This window comes from Patella vulgata, chromosome 1 (genome assembly GCF_932274485.2).
Source record: "Patella vulgata chromosome 1, xgPatVulg1.2, whole genome shotgun sequence".
Classification (NCBI taxonomy): domain Eukaryota; kingdom Metazoa; phylum Mollusca; class Gastropoda; family Patellidae; genus Patella; species Patella vulgata.
In genome coordinates this window covers 15,825,704-15,841,719 of record NC_065879.2, presented here as the reverse complement: position 1 = coordinate 15,841,719, position 16,016 = coordinate 15,825,704, and the positions used below count along the sequence as shown (strand labels likewise).

The window sequence follows — 16,016 nt, the reverse complement described above, 5'->3', positions numbered from 1 at the left end:
ATCCTAATATGGTTTACATTGCTAAAATAAAACACAGAGAGAATCATCCTGGAGACATGTGTGAAGTAAAATGTAACTGTGTTCCATAAAATTGTGTCTAGTTAGCCTGTCCTCAAGCGTAACATTCAATATGTAAACGTCATGAAAAAAATATGAATACGGCACCCTCTGACTTAAACATGATAAACATTGTATTGGTGTTATGACAAAACAGTGTTTACAGAAGACTGGAACTTTAAAAAAATGTTTATGGGGGTGCCCCCCCCCCCCACCAGCACACTCTCCCTATCGCGCTCCCTATCGCACAGTCTCGTGTTTCACGGCTACGCCTCTAGATGTGTCACTGAAAGGTTTAATATACCTGGGATTAGCGCAGGCGTATAGAATGACATAAATACTCAGATTTGGAGGGTGGTCGCTCACTGATAGCTGAGCTGTTCAGACAATATGAAGCCCTTGCTCATTGTGCTCGCACTGGTTGCTATTCTGTGGCAAGAATCGTCTGCTTCCACGTAAGTGTATAACTGCTAATTTAATTTATTATAATTTAATATTTAACGTAAAGCTTTTCGTGTTTGATTTATATTCCATTGCTGTTCATCTGTTGTACACGAAATTTAAAGTTGACGCATTTTTGTACACCGCAGCTGAACTGCTTCGGTGCAAGTGCATAACTGCGTTTATTGTAGGATGACCCTCCCACACTCTCCCTATCGCGCTCCCTATCGCACAGTCTCGTGTTTCACGGCTACGCCTCTAGATGTGTCACTGAAAGGTTTAATATACCTGGGATTAGCGCAGGCGTATAGAATGACATAAATACTCAGATTTGGAGGGTGGTCGCTCACTGATAGCTGAGCTGTTCAGACAATATGAAGCCCTTGCTCATTGTGCTCGCACTTGTTGCTATTCTGTGGCAAGAATCGTCTGCTTCCACGTAAGTGTATAACTGCTAATTTAATTTATTATAATTTAATATTTAACGTAAAGCTTTTCGTGTTTGATTTATATTCCATTGCTGTTCATCTTTTGTACACGAAATTTAAAGTTGACGCATTTTTGTACACCGCATCTGAACTGCTTCGGTGCAAGTGCATAACTGCGTTTATTGTTAAATATTTTTTTTGACAAATTACGTCTTTAATTTAATATTTAACATTTTGCTTACCGAATTTATATTCCATTTCCACTCACCTTTTGTACACGTAAGTTAAAGTTAGGGCATTTCATTCGTTTATTTTTGGGGGATCACGTGGCTAAGTGGGTAAGGCGCTGGCTTGCTAGCCTGGAGGTCGGATATTCGATCCCTGCATTGACCGAGAAAGTTCATCCAGATTTTTCGGCGTGGTTCCCCCTTGTCAGCAATGCAGGACGGAGGGCCTGACAAGGACAGCTGTCTAGCCGTTCGGATGGGACGAAAAAACCAGGTCCTGTGTATATATTGGAATGCACGTAAAAGATCCCCTGGCAGTTGGAATTCGATATAAGAGTAGGCGATAGTGCCGCTGCCCAGGCAAAATTTCCCTCACAGCACACTGTATGGCGTATGCCCGTCTTCATTAGCCCAGTATAGGAGCAGAACAGTAGGACGGTAAACCCCATTTCATTTACTAAAATGTCGCACACTAGACTAGACAGTAGGACGTTAAACCCCATTTCATTTCATTTCATTTCTTTTTATTGTAGAGTGCCGTTAAAGATGTAAGATTTAGATAAAGCAATAGCCGTCCTTTCTATAATAGTTAAAAACTAGAGAGTGAAAAATGAATATATTAAAAATTTCACTCAAATTACTTTATTCTGTTCGAAGTTATGGGCTATTGAAGTTTTGTCAAATTCAGCGTAGATTGTTTATTATAGTAACTATGGCATTTGACAAACGAGACTTTGTCCCAGTTATCTATACGTCGTTAAACCTTTAAATAACGACCGTGTTATAATTTACTTAAAATATGAACCATCCTAAGTTCTAGGAAGTTGATTATGGGCTTGACATGTGAATAATTCTCTAAATTAAAATTTCAAGAAGATCTGTAATAGGCAGATATAACTCTTACACAATGCATCTTTACTACTTGCGCGAAGGATGTGCGTTTTGTAAATATTGTGTTATGAAATGAAAGGGCATGTGGTTTTATGGTACGTCAGCTCCAACCGGGCTATATTGCGCCAAAATATGGTGACATCTCGAGACAAATTAAGTAATATCACATTAATATATTAATCTACATCAATAAAACATGTATCACAGTCAATATAATTAAAAGTATATAATATAGTAATATCACATTAATATACATCAATATGTATCACAGTCAATATAATTAAAAGTATATAATATAGTAATATCACATTAATATACATCAATATGTATCACAGTCAATATAATTAAAAGTATATAATATAGTAATATCACATTAATATACATCAATATGTATCACAGTCAATATAATTAGATTTATATAACATAAAATTTAATGTAGGCCTATATTAATATCTAAAATATGAAACATATAAAAATGTATATATATATATACAAATATTTTCGATAAAAATTTGTCTCCTTTAAAAAGTCTAACGTTTTACAATGCAAGATTGGCAACGGTAATACTTTGATCTAGTATGATTGGGGTGCTTGTACTCAGTCTGAATGTGCTTAACTGTCAAAGGAACATGACATGGTTCACATTCCGGTTGAGGCTCTCGCTTTAAGATAAAAATGAGAGTTTAAAAAAAGTATGACAAATGCGTGGGCGACACAAAGATACATTGTGTTATGATTAAACATGCATTATGCAAGAGCTAAATCTGTCTATTGCAGGTCTTTCTTTAGGCCTGAAATGTTATCTAAATTATTAATTATACATTAATTAACCCATCCAGACCATAATCAACTCTAGATGGCATCGTTAGCCTGCGATCTATGGTGGATTGTGAGCCGATTTACTGCATAACTTTCCTTCTCCATTAAACGATTAACTGGATAATCGAGACTATGCTGTTTATCGTACTGATTTTAGTAATGATGACCGAGGCTAGGCAGAAATTTGATTCGCTTAGTTCTCGGTTCATAGTGGATCAATTTGGATGAAATTTTCAGCAAATTGCCTTTACGTTATCAAGTTTTTAATTATTATAGTGAGAACTGCCAACTCGTTATCGAATCTCCCATAATGTATCTTTAATATAATAGATTGATTCGGCGACTCAATGAAAAGTTGTCAACTGGTTGTATGCTCTTCTTTGGGCGGCATTTAGCAACTGATATACGTCATACAAAAACATAATATGGAACACAATTACTATTTTAATTAAAGCGACGTTTCGTTGAGGGTTCTCTCAACGTTTTCAAGCAAATGATATTCAGAAACAATACAAAACTACGAAAATGCACTGCTGTTTTTATTAGAGGTAACCGGTGTATGTTAATACCTGGCCAATAGCCTACACATGAACATAAACAGTTCATAGGGACGGCTTATCCGACGGCTCCATTTCACTCGCAAAGAGATACACTGTCAAAAGTGAAAATGGACGTTTTTGATTTTTGTCCTAATAATGAGTAATTGCTCCACCAATCCTCAGACATTCAGCAATTCGTCGTGGCATGCTCCTAATCAACCGTCCAATCACGATTTGGGGCAATCTGACCCACTCCTCTTGCAGTGCCACGGCCAATTCTTGCAGTGTTGTCGGTTGACGTTGACGTTGACGAACACGTTTCCGGATCAAATTAAACGTAATACACTAAAGCAAAGATACGCTAAACAGTAAATTTTATGCAAGAACCTATAGGAAAGCAAACATGGATAGGATAAACCAGCAAGCGGCAGTTTTTATCAACCCTTCCTTGAAGTGTCAAATTTGACAATGAAGCCCTCTCACGTGTATGGCACTATTGCGTGTCGCATGTACAGCTCAGTGGTTCTGTTGAGGCGATAAGTTCTTCATCTGTGAACATACTCTTAAAGCATGTTAAGTGTCCATGACTATTTATCATATCACAACCTGCATAGGTATTTGCATTTCAATATTCCCTACGTTTTTGGACGAGTATTTTTTAAACCCACTCAGTTCTATTTATACTGAACTTACTTCATAACTTATCGTGCGGATTCCCGGGGAACCTGTCAAAAAGCTTGGTGACAGTGACATAGTTGTGAGAGACAACACTATGTCCGTATTTACGCTACATTGAAAGTTACCACGAGAAAAACTATTTATCATTTATATTTACCGTTCTATCAGATTTGAGAAAGTTTCAGCGCAGTTTATCCTTGTCAGTGGTGCCGAAAGAAGTGTGTGGTAAGGAACAGCGTCTAGTCGTTCAGATGGGACGAAAACCAAGTTCAAGTGTACGTGAAATAACCATGAGAGTTTGAATTCGACGAAGAACATACGGAAATACCGTTGTCAGGACCAAATGTCCCTAATTACACACTGCATGCCGGGTGTCTGTCTTCATTATCCCGGTTGGTGCAAACGCTAGGACGTAAAACCCCATTTCATTTCATTTTTTAAACTTTCTTGTAAAGTAGTTATTTTCTTTTTTCAGTTGCTCGTATTCCTGTCGCAAATCTTACGAAACTTCTTACAAATGTGGTTTCTGGGGATGGAGTAGATGTAAATCAACAGCGTAAATAAATATTATTTTAATTTTTAGATGTTACGTAGGAAAGCACATTTTAATATGGAACATTTCGTGAAAAAAAATGTAATGGAAAGATTCTTGATATACATAATTTTTAATTTAGTGTAAATTGAGGATTTATGAATTCTACACCCTTGTTATTTGTATTGTTTGTCAATAAAATTGCTGGTTCATTGCAATTATATTATATCTATTAAGATAAGTGATACTGAATCATAATTAACCGAGATTCTACATTACATAAATCATTAGGATGATAAAACAACGAGCAAGATATCGTGAGAATTTGCTAAAACAAAATATGATAAAAATCTATATTTGAATGTGTTACACTTCATCAGAACGTTTTGTGTAATTTATATAATTTATTTACAGGTATCGTACTGGTACGTGCTACAGAACATGCAGTAAGTAATCATTTGTATTCTTTCATTCATGGATTATTACTTTATAGAAAGAACAATTACTTCATATAATGGATAATTACTTTATATAATGGATAATTACTTTATGTCATGCATAATTACTTCATATAATGTATAATTACGTTATGCAATGGATCATTACGGTATGCAATGAATAATTACTTCATATAATGGATAATTACTTTATGTAATGGATAACTGATTTGCGTAATGGATAACTAATTTATATAACAGATAATTATTTTATATAATAGATAATTATTTTATATTATGGATAATTGTTTTAAATAATGGGTAATTTATGTATGAATGATTAATTTCTATAAAGGATAATTCATTTATATAATAAGTATTTACTTCATATGAAGGCTAATTACTTCATATGAAGGTTAATTACTTCATATGAAAGCTAATTACTTCCTATGAAGGCTAATTACTTCCTATGAAGGCTGATTACTTCATATTATAGCTGATTACTTTATATAATGAATCAAATCAAATCAAATCTTTATTAACCTTGAACCACTGTTTCATCGGTAAACATAGTAACATAAGAATACAATTATATACAATATATACAGTGAATAGAGAGCAAACAAACGAATTAAACATTACAGTATTACTATAATATGATATTAACTACAATCTATTAAGGGTATTGCCTCTTAACTTATTAGCAAAGTATAGATATTTACCTAGTTTTAAAAGTTCTAAACAATTTTGGCTTTTTAGTAGTTCTATTAATTTTTCCATATTTGGTCTAGTATAGTAATATTTCTTTATAAATTTTGACCTAAGTTCAGCAAAGAATGGACATACAAGTACAAAGTGATATTCATCTTCAATTTCATCACTTTCACAGAGTGTACAAATTCTTTTTTCTCCCGGTATTGACTCATATCTTCCAGTTTCGATCCTCAATTTATGACTAGATAATCTTAACTGTGTTCAATACATATAGTCAAATAGGACTGGACAACAAAGTGATTAACAATATTTCTATAAATAATACATTTAAAAGATTCGTTTAAATTTTCCACACATTTCTGTCTAAAGTTATCACATAGTCGTTGTTTGATAATGACAATATCTGAGTTAAAAAACATTCCCGCTTGAAAATTTCTCTCACATATATAACCCAAACCAATACTATATAATTCAGACTTTACATTAATAATCCATTTATCATTGTTAGTTAACATATCTTTATAACAAGCTTTAAGGACAATATTGTCAGTGTTAATTAAACGAGACCAATATTTAAATATTCGCAATTTTCGATGAATAGTTAAAGGGTATCGCCCAGTTTCAAAATAAACCATAGACGTGTTCGTGTTTTGTCTGACTTCAAGGGTTCTTTTAAAAAAATAAAGATGCAATAATTCGATATCATGGGCACTATGGAAGCCCCATACTTCGGAAGCATAGTTAAAGATACAAGATACAAATGTATCAAATACAGATAGCTTAGAGACCAGATTAAAATTGTTTACTTTACAGGTTTTCATGACAGAAAATAAGGCTTTTCTTCCATGATCTGCTAAGGTTTTTTGTGTTAATAAAATTGAAATTTATACCTAAGTAACTAAAATTGTTCACAATTTCAATATTGACACCATTATAACTCCATTTTTCAAATGCTTTTAATTTGCCGCCATTTCTATAAATTAAAATCTTGGTTTTATCAGTGTTGACAATAAGACCCAATTTATTTGCATATGTATATAAAGAATTAAGCATATCCTGTAGTCCCGCTGGGGAGTCCGAAAATAGAACTTTGTCATCTGCGTACATCAGGAGAAATATCTTTAGCATATCCATATCTATTAGTTTACAATTCTCGGATATAAAGTGCCTCTCACAATCGTTGATGTAGAACGAGAATAGCAAGGGAGACAATACCTCACCTTGAAATAAGCCAGTCTTGCATTCAAAATAATCAGAAACATCGCCATTAAATTTTACATTACAGATAACCTTATCATACAATGACCTAATTATAGTTAGTATTTTACCCCCAATTCCTACTTGGATGAGCTTGTACCATATATTTGTTAAAATCACAAAATCGTGCGCTTTACGGTAATCGACAAAACAGACATATATCCTACGTTTGGACTTCAGAAATCGATTAATAATAGTTTGCAAAATGAAAATGGCATCAACAGTTGACAAGTTCTTCCGAAATCCAAATTGGTAATCAGAGATCTTCTTTTCGCGTTTATCTAACTCAAGGAGGCGAGTATTTAGAATGGATGTGAATAATTTCCCTAAACATGAGACTATTGTTATTCCGCGGTAATTGTCAGTGTTACAAGGATTTCCTTTCTTAAAAAGTGGAACAATATTGTCTTTGGCCCATTCTGTTGGAAATAGCCCTGACTCCAGAACATTATTAAATAATATTACCAAACATGGTAGGAGCTCACCCTTACAATATATTAGAAATTCATTTGGAATATTGTCAGAGGCGGATGCTTTGTTCTTCTTCAAATGAGAGATACCTGACAAAATGAATAACTACTTTATATAATAGATAACCAATTTATAAAATGGATAAATAATTCATACAATGGATAATTACTTTCGATAATGGATACTTACTTTGATAGATTGGAAATGGTTACTTGAAATATAATGAATAAGACGACATATTACATTAACATGGGTTAGTATTCTTATAATATTAGTATGAATTCTGTGTTTATTAATTTTGTGTGTATTTCCTTAACAGCACATGGTGGCTATTCGAGTTGGTCCACAACCTATGGCACTTGTTCTCAAACATGTGGTGGTGGCATCCAGCGTGTTACCAAGAAACGATACTGTACCAATCCACCGCCTTCAGGAGGAGGTCGCCCATGTGCTGGGTCATCCTACAGTTATACAACACAAACCTGTAACACACAATCGTGTCCAGGTAATTGCATACAGGTTCTTTCAGACTTCAGTTTTAAGTACGTTAACACCCACACAACCCTCCCTGGCGTTATTCAGATAGATACAATGTTATTGAATCTGGATCTCCATCATGGACAGGATACAGTGTTTACAGATTTTTTTATGAAATGGTTAGACTTTTAAATAATTGTGATAGGGATAACATTCGCAAACATCAATTTGGGGAGCCATTGTAACTCAATGAGAAAAGGGTGGACTTTTTAAAATAATTGTGATAGGCATAACATTCGCAAACATCAATCTAGGGAGTCATTGTAGCTACGTGAGAAAAGGATGGACTTTTTAAATAAATATGATCGGCAAAACATCTATTGGGAGAGCCATTGTAGCTCAGTGAGAAAAGGGTAAACTTTTGAAATAAATATGATCGGACCTGATCGGCAAAACATCCATTGGGAGAGCCATTGTAGCTCAGTGAGAAAAGGATGGACTTTTTAAATAAATATGATCGGCCAAACATGATCAGCAAAAAAATAATGGGGAGAGCCATTGTAGCTCACTAACAACGAGATCTGTCCTGTGTCCACGAGGTTGACAAGGCGCCCCTATCCCAAAGCTACATATGCTTACATCAGACCTCGAAACCATGACCGCAAGTAAGAAATAAATGGTCAGTTGGAGCTCGAAGCGCGACACTCTAGACCTTTAGGCATCTTGATTTTGCTGGATTTAAGGGCTAATTCTGCGTCCATTTTATTACACGTGTGCAATGCAAATGTGTAAATCTGTTTAACGTTTTCATTTTTTTGGGTAGTGACGTTAGTTCAAGAGAGGGGATCACGTGGCTAAGTGGGTAAGACGCTGGCTCGCTAGCCTGGAGGTCGGGTGTTCGATCCCTGCATTGGCCGAGAAAGTTCATCCAGATTTTCCGGCGTGGTTCCCCCTTGTCAGTGATGCAGGACGGAGGGCCTGACAAGGACAGCTGTCTAGTCCTTCGGATGAGACGAAAAACCGAGGTCCCGTGTATATATTGGAATGCACGTAAAAGATCCCCTGGCAGTTGGAATTCGATATAAGAGTAGGCGATAGTGCCGCTGCCCGGGCAAAATGTCCCTCATAGCAGACTGTATGGCATATGCCCGTCTTCATTAGCCCAGTATAGGAGCAGAACAGTAGGACGTTAAACCCCATTTCATTTCATTTCATTTCGTTAGTTCAAGAGTAACGTGGCACCGGTGAAACCCGTCACCATTGCATCGCAGTTCTAGTTTCTACTTGTTGTTTTCCAGTTGATGGCGGTTTCAGCAGCTACAGATTAACTAATACAGGAGCTTGCAGTAAGACTTGTGGTGGTGGAGTAAAACAACTGACCTACACAAGATCCTGTTCTAATCCTGCACCACAATATGGTGGAAGAAGTTGTGTTGGTGCAACTACTAAAACCCAGCCAAGCGCTTGCAATACACAGCAGTGCCCAAGTAAGTACCAGTATCTTCAAATAACATATTTGATGTTGGATGGTTATATCTCTGGGAAGTTTCCATGGTTCAGGTTATCTCCCATTAAGTGGTGTAATGCAAAAAAAACGGCGTTTAATGTCCTACTTCAACCCATTTAGCCTTAGATATCCATGGATTTTATACACTGGACAGCTTATCCTTTTCTCTTTTGGACACCTCGTATCATTGTTGCCCTGATACCACTGACTAATTTGTTAATGAAATTGTTTGTCATTGAATCATATCACTGTTAACCTAATACCATTGACCAATGAACCAAGAGGATTTACTAATTTGTTAATGATCTATTTGTCATTGAATCATAGAAATGATCATTATTTTAAACTAATCTTTATTAAATATATATTAGACTTCCAATCACTTTTGTCATTTGTCACTATTCCACTAACAAGTTTTTCGACTTTTCCTATCTGTGACATAGTCCTCGCAATGTTTCGTTTGATTAGAGCTAATCCCACTTAACACTGCTATAACGAAAGCAAATTTCTGTTCCAAATTATGACTGGTCAATAGTCCGATTAACAAAATGATTGCGCTTTAAACAGAGTTCCAAATTGGATCAAAGTGGATCATTTTTTACCTGGACGTATTTTTTATTTATTTATGCATTTATCTACCGTAAACAAAGAAGTACTTGTACTTTGTTTACGGTAGGTAAATGCATGAATAAATAAAAAATACGTCTAGGTAAAAAAATTCTCCACTTTACTTTATACTGACATACATTAAATCATATAAGCTAGCTGTCTGTCCTCTATAGGCGTCTTCATACATATATATATTTATATATATATATATATTTATTGTCCCCCGCCTTTCGAAGAAAGCAGGGGACTATTAAAATGGGTTCGTCCGTCTGTCTGTCTGTCTGTCCGTCTGTCTGTCCGTCACACTTTTTGGGACACAATAACTCTCTTCCTAATTGAGCTAGAATGTTCAAACTTAATGTATGTGTTTATTAGGTCAATGCCTTGATGGAGTTCGAAGATGAGCATTTTCCGCTTAGAGTAAGCAGAGATAAGCAATTTGATTGGTTGATGCTTTGGGACACGATAACTCTCTTCCTAATTGGGCTAGAATGTTCAAACTTGGTGTATGTGTTGATTAGGTCAATGCCTTGATGAAGTTCGAAGATGAGCATTTTCCGCTTAGGGTAAGCAGAGATAAGCAATTTGATTGGTTGATGCTTTGGGACACGATAACTTTTAATTGAGCTAGAATGTTCAAACTTGGTGTATGTGTTTATTAGGTCAATGCCTTGATGGAGTTCGAAGATGAGCATTTTCCGCTTAGGGTAAGCAGAGATAAGCAATTTGATTGGTTGATACTTTGGGGCACGATAACTCTCTTCCTAATTGAGCTAGAATGTTCAAACTTGGTGTATGTGTTGATTAGGTCAATGCCTTGATGGAGTTCGAAGATGAGCATTTTCCGCTTAGGGTAAGCAGAGATAAGCAATTTGATTGGTTGATGCTTTGGGACACGATAACTTTAGTTATAATTAAGTGAGATTGATGAAACTTGGTGTATAGTTTCATTACAGTAATACCTTGACTAAGTTTGATAATTGAGCATCAATTGAGCAATTCCAATACAATGAATATAGGCAAGGTAAATAAACAAATAAATGGAAAAAACAAATTGAAAAAGAAACTATTATAAATTAATTAAATATGTAGTATGCAATAATGAATTGACATTTAATGACAGAAAGAAAACAGTGAACTTTGCACAACTTGCAGCAAGATGGAAAATAGACCCGTTGATACAACCAAACTCTAGATCTGTAGGCATAGAGCATGTTTTCCCCTTAATATGCTATAATTATTCCATCAAAAACATTGTATGCTTAGACTATAAGTAAAGATATACTGTTTGATTGTTCAATACTTTGTAAAAGATAATTTGTGATAAATTTATATGTGTCCTCTAATTATTTTCCTATTTCGGCGGGGGACATCAGCCTCACTGTTGGCTTGTTTTTTATATATATATATATATATATATATATATATATATATATATATATATATATATATATATATTAAAGTAGACCAAGTACAAGTATATATAAAACACGTGGTTAGAAATTGTGTACAACTTGTGTAGAAGCGTGACTATTTCTAATATCCATCACTATTGAATATACGAACCTGACTAATAGTGGTGTATATCATTCATAGTCTCGGTTTACCCGATAAGCAATATGTATATATGAAATGACAATTTTGCTCGTCGGACGCTAACGAAAAAAACCCCGAAAGACCTAGGTCTGTGCCAGGAAACGCCACTGCCCAAGCAAAATTTCCACCACAGCACACTGCATGGCTTATGTCAGTCTTCATAATGTTGTGCAGAAAAAGTATGGCGTTTAACCCCATTTCCCTTTTTGTTTCGTTTTGTTTTGCAGTCAATGGAGGTTGGACCGACTATACCTTAGATAATACAGGTGACTGTAGTGTAACTTGTGGAGGTGGAAATAAGACTCTGTCCTACTCCAGAACATGTTCAAACCCCAGACCACAATATGGCGGTGAGGATTGTGACGGCGCAAGTACTAAAGATACACAGGAGGCCTGCAACACTCAGCATTGCCCAAGTGAGTGATCAGCTTGAATATATTATTTTTATATTTGTAATTTTATTTTTACGTTATGTGACGAGGCAAGATTTCAATCTCTACCAGCTTTCGGTTCAAGTCAAGGAAGATAATGTCTAGACTGTTATAATACACAATTGTTGTTTGTTTTGGCTATGCTTTGTTGCACATGTTTATAGTCTAAATTGTCTGTAAATTACTCTAAAAGAATGCCCCGCAAAAATAATAATGGGGAGAGCCATTGTAGCTCACTAACAACGAGATCTGTCAAGTGTCCACGAGGTTGACAAGGCGCCCTTATCCCAAAGCCACATATGCTTACATCAGACCTCGAAACCATGACCGCAAGTAAGAAATAAATGGTCAGCTGGAGCTCGAAGCGCGACACTCTAGACCTTTAGGCATCTTGATTTTGCTGGATTTAAGGGCTAATTCTGCGTCCATTTTATTACACGTGTGCAATGCAAATGTGTAAATCTGTTTAACGTTTTCATTTTTTTGGGTAGTGACGTTAGTTCAAGAGAGGGGATCACGTGGCTAAGTAGGTAAGACGCTGGCTCGCTAGCCTGGAGGTCGGGTGTTCGATCCCTGCATTGGCCGAGAAAGTTCATCCAGATTTTCCGGCATGGTTCCCCCTTGTCAGTGATGCAGGACGGAGGGCCTGACAAGGACAGCTGTCTAGTCCTTCGGATGAGACGAAAAACCGAGGTCCCGTGTATATATTGGAATGCACGTAAAAGATCCCCTGGCAGTTGGAATTCGATATAAGAGTAGGCGATAGTGCCGCTGCCCGGGCTATGCTTTGTTGCACATGTTTATAGTCTAAATCGTCTGTAAATTACTCTAAAATAATGCCCCGCCCACTCCACGTATAAGTAAAGTTCCCGGAGGGTTGTCCGAGTTTGTATTATCGGCTACCCAACATGTTGAGGTGGCGGAAAGATTCTAGCCATTACCAGATCGGTTAACTATATATTTTAATGATCAAGCCTTTGTGGACGATTTTGCTATTAGAATACTAAATCTTTAAATCTTTAAATGCCATCTAGAAGCACGGTTAACTATTCATAACAAAACACAACACAAGGTATAGATGGATGTAACTATTTCTCTATTATTTAATAACGACGTTTCGTAAAACATACAGGTCACGTTTTCAAGTTAATGATAAATATCCATCTAGTCAGCCTATTTATACATTAGAATACTAGCAACGTTGTTTGTTCGGGCACTTTAAAAGCTTACATTATCCGTTAAGTAAATTAAAGAATGCTTCCGTACTCTCTTTAAAGTTCATGGAGGGTGGACCGAGTATAAATTATCTGCTACTGGTGATTGTTCAACAACATGCGGAGGAGGAGAACAGATTCTGACCTTTACCAGATCATGCACGGACCCATCTCCTATGTATGGTGGCAATGACTGTGTTGGTGATACCGAAAGTACTGATACCGAGACCTGCAATGAATATCCCTGCCCAGGTAATACTTGTGGTTAAATATCTATGGTAATATACGTTACAGCCTAAGGTCTATTATGGAAAGAGACAGACAGACGGGGTGGGAGACAAAAAGCAAGAGGTAGGGGACAGAGAGAAAGGTGGAAGGATTGTATGCAGGATGTGTTTGGTTCCTCGGGATTGTTTGGTGTGGTTTCCCCATGTCAGGATTTGGGGTCTGGAAAGGAACAGCTTTTATCACCCAATAATACATTCTACAGTCGATATCGCTTGTGTGATATATTTCATAATCTAGTGAATTTGATTGATCAGGTGAAAAGGAACTCCTTTTTTATTTTCAAAGAACAGTTCATTTCTTATTAAAAGTAACTTTTTTACAATTAAAAATGAACTATTGTTATTCAATTGACCTTGATGGAAACACTGGGTCAATATAAAGTACTTTGCAATGGTTGGATTGCTGTCAAAAAATGATGTATTAATACGCCGTAATTTTCAGTAAAAGTGAAATCTACAGCAAAGAATTATATTTATCTATTTGTGCATGTAAGAAGGGATTGGGTGATAAATAAAATCTCCTACTCGTCTTCTTTGATATCATAAAATATCAACACTCGTTGATAAAGTAAAAAGAAAACTCGACAGAGCCTCGTTTTTTGTTACTTTATCAACTTGTGTTGATATTTTTTGATATCAAAAAAGACTGGTAGGAGATTCTCTATATAGCCGTAAGGGACGAAACACTGATAGTTGGAATTTGAAAAAAAGAGTAGGCCGTAGATTCGGGCAAAATATACCGGTTTGTGTAGAAGAGCAGGACATTAAACCCGATTTTAGGGTTATGAAATACGGGTTCATTGAATACTTATTGCTTTTTTACAACGGGTTATAATCTTTATCTCAGTTAATGGTGGTTGGACAGATTTCACAGAATGGGAAGAGATCAACGAATGTGATTCCCTTTGTGGTGGTGGTATCAAGGAAGAACAGCGTGACCGAACCTGCACCAATCCAACTCCAGCTTATGGAGGTGATGACTGTGATGGTGAACTAAGCCAAGTACGAAACGTGACTTGTAATACTGAACTTTGCGGTAGTAAGTAGCTTCAATATTCATGCTTGAAGGTGCATTATGTAAGAATTAAAAACAGGGCTGACATTTCTTCACATTGCAAGCCCATAATCAACTCTCTAGAACATCGGGTGGCTGCAATTTTTAATTTTAATGGATTGAAACACGATCAATGATTTAGTATAAAAATGATTAATCGCAACTGTGTTTATTATCGTAATGATGGTGTTTGACAATCGGTTCTTCACAGACTAATAACTGCGCTCAGAAACGCGTAATTTGATTGAAAGTTTCAATATATTCATTTTCTGTTATCTAATTTGGCACTATTATAGTCAGAACGGCCAGCTCGTTATCTAAATCCCACATAATGTATCTTTAAATAACCAATCACAGATTTTACAGAGTTGTGTATATTGCATGTACAGTATGTATACGTGATAAAAGAAACCCAATCCACCCATGAGTTTATCATACAGAAAGGCAATTTTGAATATGGTATCATTCAAAATATTTTGTTAAAGCCGTCTTAATATCAACAGGTTGCCATTTAAAGGCCAAGAGCCAAAACTATTTTGATATACAAAAATGATGAGTGACAAAAGAAACTGAATTTGCGTTTAAAACTTCTAAAAACAAAATGTTCAACTGTTTTTTGCAGACAAATGCCCTTCCGGTCATGTTACATACATCGCTCATAATGGTAATAAGAACAGATTCTATCAGTGTGACAACGACGTGGCTAGACTCAGAGATTGTGCTGTAGGAACCATGTGGAGCCAAGAGCGTACGGTTTGTATTAATTTACCTGTACCCACGGAATGTAATGCATCGAATGGTCTTGTTGCCGATCCAGATAATTGCCGTAACTACAGAATATGTGACGGAGGCCAATATAAGACAGTATCATGTGGGTCTGGTAGTGCTTTTAACGCCGCTATTAAGGCCTGTGACCACGAGCTAAACGTCCCTGACTGTAATTAATCTAATTAATCTTGTTAAATTCCTTTGAAAATATTTTAACTGAACAGAAAAACACATATACATTCAGTTTTAAACTCTTTTTCTTTTATTGTAATTTCTATTCCGTTGAGTTTGGCGAGATACGCGAGAAGCCCAAATTGAATGACAGTCTTAAAGTTGAATTCCTTTGGAAATGTTTCAATAAAATTAAATAATTGTTGTTTTGAGTTTTAATATGTATTATGACATTAAATGGCTTTATTGCAACTGTTTCGATCCCTGCATGGGCCATAAGTTCATCAGGAATTTCCTGTTGGTTCCCCCTTGTCAGTGTTTCAGGACGGAGTGTCTGGCAAGAAACAACGTATAGTCGTTTGGATGGGACGAACAAACGCGGCCCTGTGTATACATTGGCGTACACGTAAA

At 36.0% G+C, this 16,016-nt stretch overlaps 1 protein-coding gene across 3 annotated transcripts; it reads left to right on the top strand.

Annotated features, from left to right (window-relative positions):
• The first annotated feature begins 413 nt into the window (after positions 1 to 413).
• On the top strand, positions 414 to 15,810 carry LOC126820902 (coadhesin). Of its 3 annotated transcripts, none has more exons than XM_050549115.2 (9): positions 414 to 512; positions 4,556 to 4,636; positions 5,027 to 5,058; positions 7,811 to 7,996; positions 9,267 to 9,455; positions 11,908 to 12,096; positions 13,389 to 13,577; positions 14,460 to 14,651; positions 15,289 to 15,810. In XM_050549115.2, the coding sequence occupies exons 1-9, from the start codon at positions 448 to 450 to the stop codon at positions 15,609 to 15,611; spliced, it is 1,446 nt and encodes a 481-aa protein (XP_050405072.1). In that variant the 5' UTR covers positions 414 to 447; the 3' UTR covers positions 15,612 to 15,810. The 3 variants fall into 3 exon arrangements, with proteins under 3 accessions (XP_050405072.1, XP_050405157.1, XP_055954275.1); XM_050549200.2 differs by lacking the exon at positions 414 to 512 and adding an exon at positions 792 to 937; XM_056098300.1 differs by lacking the exons at positions 414 to 512; positions 9,267 to 9,455; positions 11,908 to 12,096 and adding an exon at positions 794 to 937.
• Positions 15,811 to 16,016: the final 206 nt, after the last annotated feature.

Bases quoted from the DNA above. Each gene is read 5' to 3' on its own strand.
- LOC126820902 (XM_050549115.2), top strand. From the start codon at position 448: ATGAAGCCCTTGCTCATTGTGCTCGCACTGGTTGCTATTCTGTGGCAA. The intron at 5,059-7,810 runs GTAAGTAATCAT...TTTCCTTAACAG, and splicing joins TACGTGCTACAGAACATGCA to CACATGGTGGCTATTCGAGT. The intron at 14,652-15,288 runs GTAAGTAGCTTC...TGTTTTTTGCAG, and splicing joins TAATACTGAACTTTGCGGTA to ACAAATGCCCTTCCGGTCAT.